At 39.8% G+C, this 13,261-nt stretch overlaps 1 protein-coding gene across 1 annotated transcript in view; it reads left to right on the top strand.

Annotated features, from left to right (window-relative positions):
- The window catches only part of scospondin (subcommissural organ spondin), a 129,294-nt gene that overhangs the window by 7,275 nt on the left and 108,758 nt on the right, over nucleotides 1-13,261 (top strand). The window contains exons 6-19 of the mRNA XM_034862773.1: nucleotides 536-759; nucleotides 1,074-1,176; nucleotides 1,664-1,822; nucleotides 2,449-2,534; nucleotides 2,856-2,981; nucleotides 4,211-4,367; nucleotides 4,499-4,751; nucleotides 4,871-5,012; nucleotides 5,118-5,247; nucleotides 5,819-5,991; nucleotides 6,116-6,334; nucleotides 7,537-7,702; nucleotides 7,854-8,106; nucleotides 10,363-10,573. Coding sequence (XP_034718664.1) covers nucleotides 536-759; nucleotides 1,074-1,176; nucleotides 1,664-1,822; nucleotides 2,449-2,534; nucleotides 2,856-2,981; nucleotides 4,211-4,367; nucleotides 4,499-4,751; nucleotides 4,871-5,012; nucleotides 5,118-5,247; nucleotides 5,819-5,991; nucleotides 6,116-6,334; nucleotides 7,537-7,702; nucleotides 7,854-8,106; nucleotides 10,363-10,573 — 2,402 coding nt within the window. The remainder of the gene's footprint in view (nucleotides 1-535; nucleotides 760-1,073; nucleotides 1,177-1,663; nucleotides 1,823-2,448; nucleotides 2,535-2,855; nucleotides 2,982-4,210; nucleotides 4,368-4,498; nucleotides 4,752-4,870; nucleotides 5,013-5,117; nucleotides 5,248-5,818; nucleotides 5,992-6,115; nucleotides 6,335-7,536; nucleotides 7,703-7,853; nucleotides 8,107-10,362; nucleotides 10,574-13,261) is intronic.

The raw sequence follows: 13,261 nt of genomic DNA, 5'->3' as shown, positions 1-13,261 counted from the left end.
GAAGTCTCTTTTATATAGACCTTAGTGGTCCCCTTATACTGTATCTGAAGTCTCTTTTATATAGACCTTACTGGTCCCCTAATACTGTATCTGAAGTCTCTTTCCCAAAATGTTGCCTTGGTGCAGAATTACAGCCACCAGATCTAGTCCCACAATGAGTGTTTCTTAGAATCTGCCAATTCTGAGTCTGTAGCTTTTGAAACTCTCTGGGCGCGCAAAGCAGAGAAAGGGGAGGTAACCTTGCTTCTAATGAGGTCATAAGGGGCAAGATTCCAGATTGGTCCAGCTGAGCTTTCATTTTCTCAAAGGCAGAGCAGGATACCCAGGGCTCGGTTTACACCTATCACCATTTCTAGCCACTGGGGGAACATAGGCAGGCTGGGGGAACTCATATTAATGTTAAAAAAACCTCATAAAGTCACATTTTCATGCCATGGGACCTTTAATGCACTGAGAAGACAGCCTATGCTCACTGCTTGTATTTCAAATGAAACTATCACATAAATTACAAAGACTAGTTCCCCCTCTTCCACAGACTCCCAGTCCTCCCCTCTGGTGCGGGGTGGTTTCCTGGGTAGCGTCAGGGTGCCTCAGAGCTCAGCTACCTGCATGTCCTGGGGTGGGGCCCACTACCAGACCTTTGATAGGAAACACTTCCACTTCCAGGGCAGTTGCACTTACCTGCTGGCCTCATCGACCGATGGCACCTGGGCAGTCTACATCAGAACAGTCTGTGACGGTAGAGGAAACTGCAGTAAGGTAGGAAACAGAGAAGATTCCACGGCTCAAGAAGTTGGTGAAGCGGTGTTATTAGTCACAAATCTTTGTACTTTTTATTAGAATACCCCACAAGTAGCCATAAGATAGCAGCAGTGAATATGCATGAGCAATGATAGTGACATTGTGGAGCTCAGCTGGGTGCCAATGATAGACACTCTGGCTTTGCTTATGATTTGATGTCCAATAGTATAGGCAGCTTGTTAAACAAGTAGTAGTGGAATTGTTAGCTTATAACTTGTAATATGTACTGTGTGTGTGTACATAGTAATGTGTCTGTGTCCCTCTGCTTTCAGGCTTTGAGGATGATGTTGGGTCTAGATTTAGTTTCAATTCATCAAAAGAGCTTATTGCTGAATAACCTCACCGTTCAACATGGAGAACCACTCTTCCAAAACGGTAAACTATTTCAGGAAAGCTCTTTTTTAGTTCCATTTCTTGTCTGATATTGTTAATCGGGCAACATGAGACACGGTTCAAAGGTAGGCCAATACATATATTATATATTATAGAAATTGAACAAAATACATATGATGTGTAACAATAAAAAGTTCCTCATGTATTTAATAGTACAATGTTTCATGTGAATCCTGTTTGTTTTTTATTTGCATACACTGTTAAATGTTCAAGCTGGGTGTAGATTCAATAATTAGCTGCATTTTTATAATATCTCTTGATTCCTCTTGACTTAAGTACATACACCTGTATATATTGTATGTCACCTGGCTGGCTTGCTGGCTGGATGGATGGATGGATGTGCACACTGGTTGTTTGCTTTCTTCGACTCCACTAGAAATACTATTCATTTAACTTACAAAAATGAAGTGCTGTTGATTATATAGCATTAGAAAGTAGAACTGTTTGGTTATTGTTTCACTTCTTACAGGAGTGAGTGTTCATTGGCTGGGGGACTTTGTGTTTGTGGAGAGCGGCCTGGGAGTGAGAGTAAAGTTTGACCTGACCAACACAGTCTACCTGACGGTGACCGCCGAGCACCTGGCAGCCACCAGGGGGCTCTGCGGAGTCTACAACAACAATGCTGACGGTGCGGAAAGAGGAACAGATACAATAGATGCAAACGCATCGTTTGAACCTCCATTTTTCATGCACACAGACTTTTAAAATTACATTTAAATTAGACCACAACAACATCTATTTTTGAAAAACTATCTTTGTTTATCATCATTGTGAAAAGTTTTGATAGGGACTTTTTTGGTTGTAGAAAAAAAGTCCAAGCTGGGCGTAGATAAGATTTTAGAAATCTTGCAAGAAGCCCAAATGCAAAAAAAAAAGTAAACTCTCTAAATTCCAACCCTATTGTTGAATACCATTATATAGAGTTTTATAATTTAGGTAAATTGACCCTTTCCAATGTGAATTGGAACTTTGGTTAAACGGCAACGAGGCTTAGTCAGTTACAGCTTGTGCACCCTACACACACACACACACACACGCACACACACACACACACACACACACACACACACACACACACACACGCACACACACACAGACACAAAGACACAGGTACTGTTTTTTTACTGTCTCCATCCCAGGGTTATTTGTTCGCCATTATTCTCATGATTTAACTTGGCTAACCCTTATTCTTTGATGTTTTAATGTTCACACACATTTGCAATGCATTAGTAACCAGTTTGTGTCTTGCTATAGATGATTTCACCACAATGAGTGGAACTGTGTCCCAGTTTGCCGCCAGCTTCGGCAACTCATGGAAAGTTGCTGACCAGCAGAATGAGGTACTAGACTGAAGGAATTAAATGCGTATTTCACTTTTTTTGCAACATTTTGGCGTTTTTGTTACCACTATTCATTTTATTGATGAGCCACCAGTTTGAGATATATGTGGTTTCTGATTTCACGCTAACAACCAAACACAGCATTTTGATTTTAACATGATAAAAAATTCTGCCGCCAACAAAAAGCAAAACAACAAACCATCTGGTTGTAGGATATTAGTGGTTAAGCAGCTGTAATTGGTTTAAATGCCGAGTTCTGTGGTATTTTCACTGTATGTGTCCTCTGTAATTGATCTTGTCCGTGTTCCATGCTTCCCTCAGGGCTGCAGCGATGCGGCTGAGCTCGGTCACAGCTGTGACGTCTCAGGAGACTCATCCCTACGCAGCCGGGCAGAGTCAGTGTGTCACCAACTACTGGAAAACCCCTTCACACACTGCCGCCTCCGGGTCAGACACACTTGATACTTACTTATCAACTGTTTTTGTTTTCATTTTTTTCCTTCTTTTAGTTATGCTTTATTTTAATTTCTTTGAAAGCAAAGCCTGTAGTTAGCTGTAAATCAAAATGAAAGTCAATAATTGACCAGGTGTTAACTGTTAGAGCAGAAATAGGCTAGATGGCTGTGAGCCATGGGACTTTCTTACTGACTATTGAACTATAATGACTACATGTAAAGCACTAAGTAACAGCTGAGTGTCAGTTGCAGAAAACTAGTTTTAGTTCAATCTACATTTAGAGTGCTGGTCATAAGTTTATGATCCCATGCTTAAGTTGACTAAAAATTCAAATTATGATAAATCACCTTTAGGAAATTGATCTTAAAAATCCAAGACTTTAAATGTTCTTTGTGAGTGAATAATGTATTGTAAATCAATAAATGTTCCTCCTTAAAATACAGGGAGCATAAGTATACACACCCCTACTTAAATTCCCATAGAGGCAGGCAGATTTTTTTTATTTTTAAAGGCCAGTATGGATGAGGATTCTATGCATCCTGACAAATTTCCCTTGACCTTTGCAAATAAAATAGACCCCCATATCATCAAATACCCTTTCCCATGCCTAGAGAGGGGCATGGTCTTATTTCAGTACTTAATAGCTGGTTTGATATGCATTGAGAGATGATCTTATGGAAAATATCCCAAGCCTATCTCTAGGTATGGTGAAGGTTAGGTGATGATGTGGGGTTATTTTAATTCCAAAGCGAAGCGAACTTTACCAGGATGAAATATTGGATTTTTCCTGACTTTTTTAATTAAGGCATTAAGATCAATTTCCAAAAGAGGATTTTTTTATTTCTCGTTTTAGGCGACTTTAGCTTGTGTTCATAAACGTATGAGCACCACTGTAGTTTATTTTTTATTTTGGGTGTTACATGGGTGTTGTAATACCATTGCAGCTGATTGCAGCAAAATTGAAAAGGTATGGTAATTCCAGCCGGTAAAAGATATTGTGACTTCTCTATCGCGTACCTCTCATCTCCACAAAATAACAATCAATACTTTTTGTGTATCTCTGTCGATTAATGCCTGCATGTGCAGGAATGCTAACGTTTCTGACCTTGGAAACTCCTAGTCCAGTAAAATTTTCTTTCCTTTTTTATGCATGCAATATTTGATCTAGGTGTACCATAAATAACCCAGAAGTGATACGTCTAAGTCTTTGCGTCTTTCAGGTGGACCCAGCAGTGTACATAGACACCTGTCTCTATCTGTACTGTAGCCTGCCACCCAAAGAGAGAGATTTGGCAGTGTGTGACACCATGGCCAGCTATGTCCGAGAGTGTGCTCAACAGCATGTCATCATAACATGGAGGACAGCCACCCGATGTGGTAATGAAATATAACCATATTAGGATCCTGTGGGCTCTGTGTGCAAAGCAATATTAATAATACAATGTAAGCAATCCCAGCTGGTATGGTTCTTTAACTCTGTTTAATCCTTTTTTTCTCTGTCTTTCCAGGTCGTGTCTGTCCCCGAGAAAAGGTGTTTTCGGACTGTGTGTCCCTCTGTCCCCCTAGCTGTTTGTCTCCCCAGCACCCTGGGCCTGCTGCATCCATGGGCCAGTGCAGGGAGGAGTGTGTGGGGGGCTGTGAGTGTCCGCCGGGCCTCTATATTCACCAGGGAATCTGTCTGGAAAGAGACAATTGTCCCTGTTTCCATCGCAGACGCACCTACCAGCCAGGGGACAGAATACAGCAGAGATGCAACACTTGGTAAGGGATGAGCGTTTGTGTGTTTCCTAAGTCCTTTTTTCCCCCTATATTTCTCTTTCACCAATTCCCATTCTTCTCTTTCTGACTCTGCATCCTTTTGTCCACCTATTTACTCCCAGTGTGTGCAGAGCAGGCCAGTGGCAGTGCACTGGGGAGAAGTGCGCAGCTCAGTGCAGCTTAATGGGGGCGCTACAGGTAACCACCTTCGACAAAAAGAAGTATTCCATACAGGGAGGAGACTGTCCCTTTATTGCTGTGGAGGTAAGATACATAACATGCAACCATGCACGCAGTTACATACACTAGGAGATGCATTTGTGTGTGACATCCACTTCTTCTTTGTGCTAATGTTCTGTCTGTGTTTAGGACTTTGTTGATAGGAAGCTGGTGGTAAGTGTGCGCTGTGGGAAGTGTGCAGCCGGAGGAGAACGTCTGGGTTGTCTAAGGGAGGTGTCAGTCACAGCACTCCGCACCACGGTCACCATCACAGACAGTGGTGAGTTAGTTATTAACTGTGACCTGACTACCTATGCCTGTCAGGACGTTTTAGAGTTACATGATAATTTTACACTTTGACATTAGGGACAGTAAACTATAGTAAATTAAACGTAGATCCGGTGGAGAAACTCCATGTTTACTCTGTGGGTGGGAGAAGGTTTTGTCAAATTTGAAGCTTCAAAAACACATTTATTTGATGATTAATGGCTCAAATAACATGTCTAGTGACAAACCCACAGAAACTCTACTCTATAGGTCCCCTCAGTTCTGTAGGACCTTTATATAGTCTTCCTGCCAAATATTTTGATTTTAAAACACATAACTTTACTGTTTTGGTTTCACTCTTATTGTATGCTCTCTTATTTATATTGTTCTTAGGGTAAACGTACAACATATCTACTAAAGACAGAAATTTATAAATTCCACACACGATTTAAGTTTTGAAAAAAAAGAAGAATTAATTTGATAAATACAAGCTAATGGCAAGGACTTTTACAACTAGCCTTTTAATTGTTTTTGAATGTGTTCACTGCCTTCTAATTACTTACATTTGGTACTGTTGCTTCCAGGTACAATGACATTGAATGGCCTCAGCAAGCCATTGCCTGTGGTAACGGGGGACCTGGTTGTGCGTAGGGTCTCCTCTTCATTTGTCCTCATCCAGACTTTTGGAGCCCAGCTGCTCTGGTACCTAGATGGACCTTTGGCCCTAATCACACTGCAACCTGGCTTCGCCGATAAGGTGACCCTCACACCTCATATGGTTCTTTCACTTATGCCCTTTGAGTCTGCAAGCTGTAGATAACTTGCACTTGTGCCACTGAGTTATTTGTTTCAGCTAAAGAGTGTTAAATGCTGTATTTAAGGTGCGCGGCCTGTGTGGAACGCTTAACTGGAACCAGCATGATGACTTTACCACCCCTGAAGGAGACGTGGAAAACAGCGTGTCATTGTTTACAAGCAAATTCACAACGGAGCACTGTACTCTACCTTATGGGGCTCCACCTGACTCCTGCGCCACATACACCCAGAGGAGACAGTACGCAGAGACCGTGTGCTCCGTCATACACAGCCCCGTCTTTCAGGTATACTTTGCATGGAGTGTGTTGATCTCTCCAAATGTTATGACACTGTAGATCATCTCTTGCAGTGGTTGCAGTGAGTTTTTTATAAGTAACAAAAGGTGTTCCACATGGCTCAATTTTAGGTCCAGTTCTCTTCACCATGTATATCAATAATTCAATCTCATCTTTGGTAAACACAAACACGGATGAAACAACTGTATTATGTTGGTGATTCTGTTCCTCTAACAATTGAAAACTTACAGCATTGCTTTAATATTGTGCAAGAGATTATTAAAGAACTAAGACTTGTACTAAACGCTGATAAACAATGTTGATGCTTTCTTCCAGATCCAGAGTTATAGATTACTCTAACCACTATTTCTAATCACATTTCCACTATGAATGGACCTCCGACCAAGTGATTGACAGAATATAAATATCTTGGCATCTGGATTGACAAAAAGCTCTCCTTCAAAATTCACATTGATGTCTTGGATTATGATGATCTGATTTATAGACATGCATCAACTTCAACTCTTAAATCTCTGGACTTGGTCTATCCCTCCGCCTTGAGATTCATGACTGTTAATGCCAATGGTACACATCGTTTTATTTTATATAAAAGTATTGGGTGGTCTTCTCTCCAAGAAAGACGTGAAACTCACTGGGATCTCTTTATCTATAATTAATCTATCATTTGTTGGAAAACTGCCATCTTACAGAACTTCTCTATCACTCAAAGGGACATTATCAGACTTTCTCTGCTGACTGGCTTCTAAATAATGTTCCACAAGCTTGGTCTGATCATTGAAAAACTGGTTTTAATTTAAGTGTACCCGCCTCCTGGAGCACTTTCTTAAAACCAACTTAATCATGCCTCTAGGACAACTTAGAAATCCGGTTTTAAACTCGCAAACTTCTTGTAACTGCTTCAAATAATTGTATTTTCTTTAGCATCCCCATTATCCTAATTAAATAATCAAATCATTTTCCAATTACAAACATTTTCTTGTCTTTCTGTATTTCTTATGATTGTACTTTCTTTTTTGTTCTGTTTTTGTCGTCTTTGTAATCTGACTCAATGACATAGAAAATGAGGCTCGCCCCTAAATGATCTATTGAGGATAAATAAATGTTGAATTAACTATTGAATGTTAAACTATTTTAGGAGTGAGTTCATGTTAAACTGTCTCCCTCCCCCTTTTTCACACATGATTTCGTAGATGTGTCATGACGTGGTGGAGAGGGAGCCCTATTTCCGTCTCTGTCTGTCAGAGGTTTGTGGCTGTGTTCCACAGAGGACCAGTCACTGCACCATCCTGACTGCCTACGCCCGACACTGCGCACAGGAGGGCATTGTCGTCAACTGGCGCAATAACACTTTCTGTCGTAAGTTGGGGGGGCATTGGTTAAGTGGTTACAGTGGTAATACTGTATGGAGTTCGGCGAAATGTCCACACTAAGAAATTGCTTAACAAATAAAAATGTACCAATCTGTTTGACCTTTTTGTAAATCTTTCCTCCTCTTCTGTCTTTCCAGCGGTCCAGTGTTCGGGGGGTCAGGCGTACCAGGAATGTGGTCGTCCCTGTGGGATCTCCTGTTCAGACCACTTGAGCTGCGATGCCGGTGGTGGAGAAACAGGTCTTAGAATGTGTGTTCCAGGTTGCCAGTGCCAACCAGGACTAGTGCAGGACCACCAGGGTCAATGTGTGCCCATCACTATGTGCCCATGTGTGCAAGGAGACAAGACGTACCAGGCTGGAGCTGTTATTCAAAACAACTGTAACACCTGGTATGTATAAGGGAACAACTTGCGGCTGAGGTTTCACAAATGTGTTCAAATCAGGTTCTTCCTAACTAAAATACTACATTTCTAGGGGTGGGAATCATAGGGTAACTTACGAAACGATACACGATATATGGCTCAGGATACTATTAACAAGCAATATATTGCTAGACAATACATCATGATGTTGGTCTTACTATGAATACAAAATGCCTGTGCAAAGGTTGAGTGCAGGTTGTCTCTTTTTGTCCACTGCAAGTCTTTAAAGGTGCACGGTAAGTTCCTGCATGGTTTTAGCGCAATTTCATTTTGGTCTCAAAACGTAGGCATCTCTCCTTGATCCGCTAGCTGCCTTCTCCCTGAATACGCTGTGAAAACGCCCGGTCTCGGTAGAAAACACAGGGGTTGTAAACGTCAAAAACACTAGAGGCACGGGATGGGCACCAAAACACAACGAACCACTCCACCCAATCACCGACAAGATGGTTGGGGGAAAGGATTGAAAACCTCTTTATCTTTGGCCAGTTAACTTCTGTTCATGTTTCCCTCATTCATCTGTTAAACTCAACCTTGAGGAGCCATGAAAAAGTGACGCCGGTACCAGGAAATATTTAGCATGCCTTATTTTATTCATTTAAATATCCATATTTGGCCCCTCTATTGATCCTAATATCGCACAAAGGACAATGACATGTTGCTGTATCAAGTTTTTTTCCCATCCCTACTTCTTAGTTGTGTTTTTTCTGCAAATTTTCATTATCATCATTTTGACTGACACTGCATGTCTTAGGTTTGAAACATTTGTTAAATCTGGTTTTGAATCCCCCAAAAAATCAACGGCAACAGAATAAACTGTTACCAAACCCCAATCCAGTTGCTACTTAGACCCGAGTATTTCACAGAACGTTCTTTGACTCTTAATGGCAGAATGTCACTTAGATAAAATATTTACATCTCTGCACAGATGTAGTACTCTTGCAACTAAAGAAAGCAGACAGACTACACTTCGAAAGTAAACATCACGGTAGAGGTTAACTTAGTGCAAGCTCTTACTTAAACCAACTGCAAAGATCTTTTTACAGCACGTCATAAAACAGCCCTTTGTCTTATCTACCGGCTGCTTTTATTGTGAGGTAACTGTGATAAAGCATCAGAGGGTGTAAGCATGTTTCCCCTATTGTCAGTAGAGCTCAGCTAAAATATAATACTTGCACAGTTAATGTGCCTTGTTCTGGTACGTTTCAATGGGATTTCATCTCATGGGAAACTGAATCTACACAGATCAAGTGCTATAAAGTGTTAAATCATTGAAATAGAAGGTTAGGCATCACTGTCCGTTTGTGTATTATTAGTTTATAATAACCCTAACCCAAAGGTAAATTATGTTTTTTTTTGTATTATGATTTTTTGAATTTCAGTCCATTATATTTATGTGTATTTTCAAATAAATCGAAGGCTAAAATTACATAAAACGTCTACACTTGGTAGCTTTAAGCATATCTGCTGAGATTGGCCCCTGCACTGTCCCTTGACCTGATTGATTGCTATGAGGAAACAGTACATACACTTACCATCAATGACTAGCTTTGTCTATTGACTCCAGTGAAATGGTTTTCATCACACCTCATAGCACATTTTGTTGCGGTCTTATGTCATTTTAGATGAGATAAGATAAACCTTTATTGATCACCAGTGGGGAAATTTGGTTGATGCAGCATTACAACAGAAATAAATAAAAGAATAGAAAGTAACAGAAATAAATAAAAGTCGCACATTAACTAATATAACATAGCAAAAATCGTGACATTATAAGAGCATTTGCAGACAAAATGACTTAATAAAATAAGTGGCGCTGATGAAATGAGACTGTTGATGAATAGCAGCAAAGTCAACAACTCTATGTAAGTGTACACTAGACTGATAGTATTGGTACTCAGAGAATATACACAGGTATGTATATGTATACACTGTACAGTATATAATAGTGCAAGAGCCAATGTACATATACATACACATACTTTTTAGAGTTGAATAAGTGTAAAGTGAAACTTTAATGACCCAAAGTTAAATCTTGAGGCAGCAAAGATTCAGTATCATGCTCAACTTTGTTTTATTTAATTACCACTACTGTTTAAGTATAAATGATTTTTGCTTGAACAGACATTAAGCTTTAATCGCCTTTCATGCCCATCTGAGATAAAATGAATTTCCTTCAGTCAATGACGGCTCTTATTCTGCTGTCTTTTTCTTCTCCCTTCACAGTGTGTGTGAGCGAGGGCAGTTTAACTGCACTAAGGAGCACTGTGAGAAGGTGAACCAGTGTCCAGGCTCTCTGGTTTACTCTCCACGCTCCTGCCTCCTCACCTGCTCCAGCGTGGACCCTCCTGGCCAACAGTCGGAGTCCAGTGTTCTATTGCCGAGCTGCAGGGAGCCCCTGTCTGGCTGTGTCTGTCCCCAAGGAACTGTGCTACTAGTGAGTGAAAAACTTAAATTTTGGTCCCTAATCGGATGTTGGATAAATTATATCTTTTTTTGAAATGTTGAGACTACAAACCTTTTCACAGAAGACATTTTGACTTGCCGTAGTAGGCAAAGCACAGGTGTAGTTCATAAATGTAACAAGGCTCTGTTCAATTGTAGGTTTTGGCAGCAGAGAAGCTGAAAACACACAATTTAAATACTAGACAGACAAGATGGTTGGGGGAAAGGGTGAGGGTTAGGGACAGTGAGTCAGTTAGGCATGACAGTCACGGAAACATGGGCGAAGGGGCGAGCTTGCTCTGTTTTGTTCGAAATTCACTTGGAACGTCAACAGAAGTGACCATGCAGGAACTCATAGTGCACCTTTACGAAAACAGCACAGTTCTGCAGCACAAGTTTTTCAGTTTGTAAATTAGGATCACAGGACAAAAGAGCAACTAAGGATCCAGACTTTGGATTTAAACGTCTGTTATTTTCATCAAACTGATGTCCGCCATCCCGTTTAAAACCTCTTTATCTTTGGCCAGTTAACGTCTCTTCATGTTTCCCTCATTCATCTGTAAAACACCACCTCACGGAGCCATTAAAGTGGCAACAAACAGTTGCTCACACATTTGCATTACATTGGGGCCCCATTTCAAAAAGTGTTAAAAATTAGAGTTAGTTGATGCAAACGCTGTGTTTTTGGTTTCACAAAGCCAGTTTAGCTTACTCTGAGTCAGTTACTATGGCAACATACTCTGAACCTAACCTGCTTACTAGCAGATTTTTTTTTTTTTCCAACTAACCCAGAGTTTCTTTCACCCTTAAAACCCAATGTGTTATAGCTATGTGTTAAAAGAATATGACTTTTCTTTTTTAATGAAAGCTTTTTTATGAATAGAGTACAAATGAGGTACCAAATAAATGTCATGTTGCTGAAGTAAAATCATCCACTTCACCCACCTTTAATCGCTCTTCCAGCAATTGTATTTTTAATCTGCAGCAGATCACCTTTTTTAAGTCTTTTTCTCCCAGTACACCTGTTTCACTGGGAACTATGAACACAACATTACAAAGAGATTAAGAGTGCCAGGCCGATTTAATTTTATTCTAAGTATTGTGCCAATGCTAAACATCTTAGAGAGCCAAGTTGGGCTCTGGAATTGGATGGCCCCCCTGCCTCGTAATGCAATGTTTTGTGTAAAGAAAAAAGGTGCAAGTTTAATAAAGGTACACCATGAGTTAGATGTAAGGTGTAAACCTCAATAGGCTTTTTCTCTTCCATTGTGGCAGCTGACAATGTGTCTTAATCACCCTCCTGTAAGGAAAATGAAAAACATCTTGTTTTCTCCTCTCTAATCTATTATGAACCATCGGGGGAGTATTAAGAGTACAGTTACATGGTCTGTTAGCAGGCTTCACCAGACAGATTAAACTTGGCCTATTTGTAACAGTATAAAATGAATAGTAAGTGCCCAAAATAATTCAAATTGAGTTTTTACAACAATGCAGGCCACATCACAATTTCCCAAATAAATAACTCAATTGAGTCACCTTAAAATGTACTGTAATATATCTATAGGACAACAATCTGAAAAAAAAAAAAAAAAATATATATATATATTATTACCACCACCTAAAACCAGACATAGACACAAACCATTGTTGTGTTTATCGTGATGGGTGGACAAGCTTCCACCAGAGAAGCCCTCTATAGGTTGCCACTGTCATGACAGAGGACCATCTCTTCAGCATCTGTGAGTCGTATAGTTTCTCTCCTGTTTTTCGGGATCAACGCTATAATGGAGGTTGAATTTGTCCATTAAGCACACATTCGGAGACTTAGCCAAACGCATGAGTGCATTTAATGTTACTTTCAAGCGGTTTCAGGTTGGCTGGAAAAGTTACTTTGATTGCTTAAAAAAATTCTACTACTAAAGGCTTTAGGCTAAACATTTGCACAACAACACAATAATTGAACAATATAATTATACCTGTTTGATGTAGTTTTATTTTTTTTATTTTTTTTTTACCATTTTATCTTTAGTTACTGTCAAGTGCATTTTGTACCTGTTGGTGTGACCTAAATGAATATAAAGACAGTCATGCACACAAAGGTTGAATAAGTGGAATGCTGAAGCTAGAACTTTAATTCATTTAAAAAAAATGACTTTTCACATTAGACTCGGTCGGAAATTTTCTGCCATGGCAGCTCACTTTATTTTGTTTTGTTGTTGCAACTGCATTGTTCCTTTTCCTAAATGTATGTCGTATTGGTATAATTATTCATAATTATTTCTAACTCAACTGGGGAAAAGTGAGAGGTATGAGCTTTTTTTTCTGGTCCTGTTGCTATATTGAATCGTTATTTACATTCCATTGCTTTTTCTATGCTCGTGCCCTTTAACCAGGGTTAACTTAACTCAGAATTGATTGACCTGTTCTGAAACCGGAAACTGAGTTTAACAGATAAGAGTTAGTCAACCTAGAGTTTAGGTTTGAACTAAGAGTTTGTTAAACCTGCTTTCTGAAATAAGGCTAACAATATTACAAAATCAATTTATTCTCCTTATAGCTCACTTTTGGTCTCCACAACTCAAGGGGAAAATATCTCTAGCTAGTTAACGGAACTGTGTCCACGTTCGGACACTTTCTGGCTAAAGTTCTATGAACATATCTGTTCAAATACGAATATAAA

Source organism: Etheostoma cragini, chromosome 22 (genome assembly GCF_013103735.1).
Source record: "Etheostoma cragini isolate CJK2018 chromosome 22, CSU_Ecrag_1.0, whole genome shotgun sequence".
NCBI classification, from domain to species: Eukaryota; Metazoa; Chordata; class Actinopteri; order Perciformes; family Percidae; genus Etheostoma; species Etheostoma cragini.
This window is presented reverse-complemented; position numbering and strand designations above follow the sequence as displayed.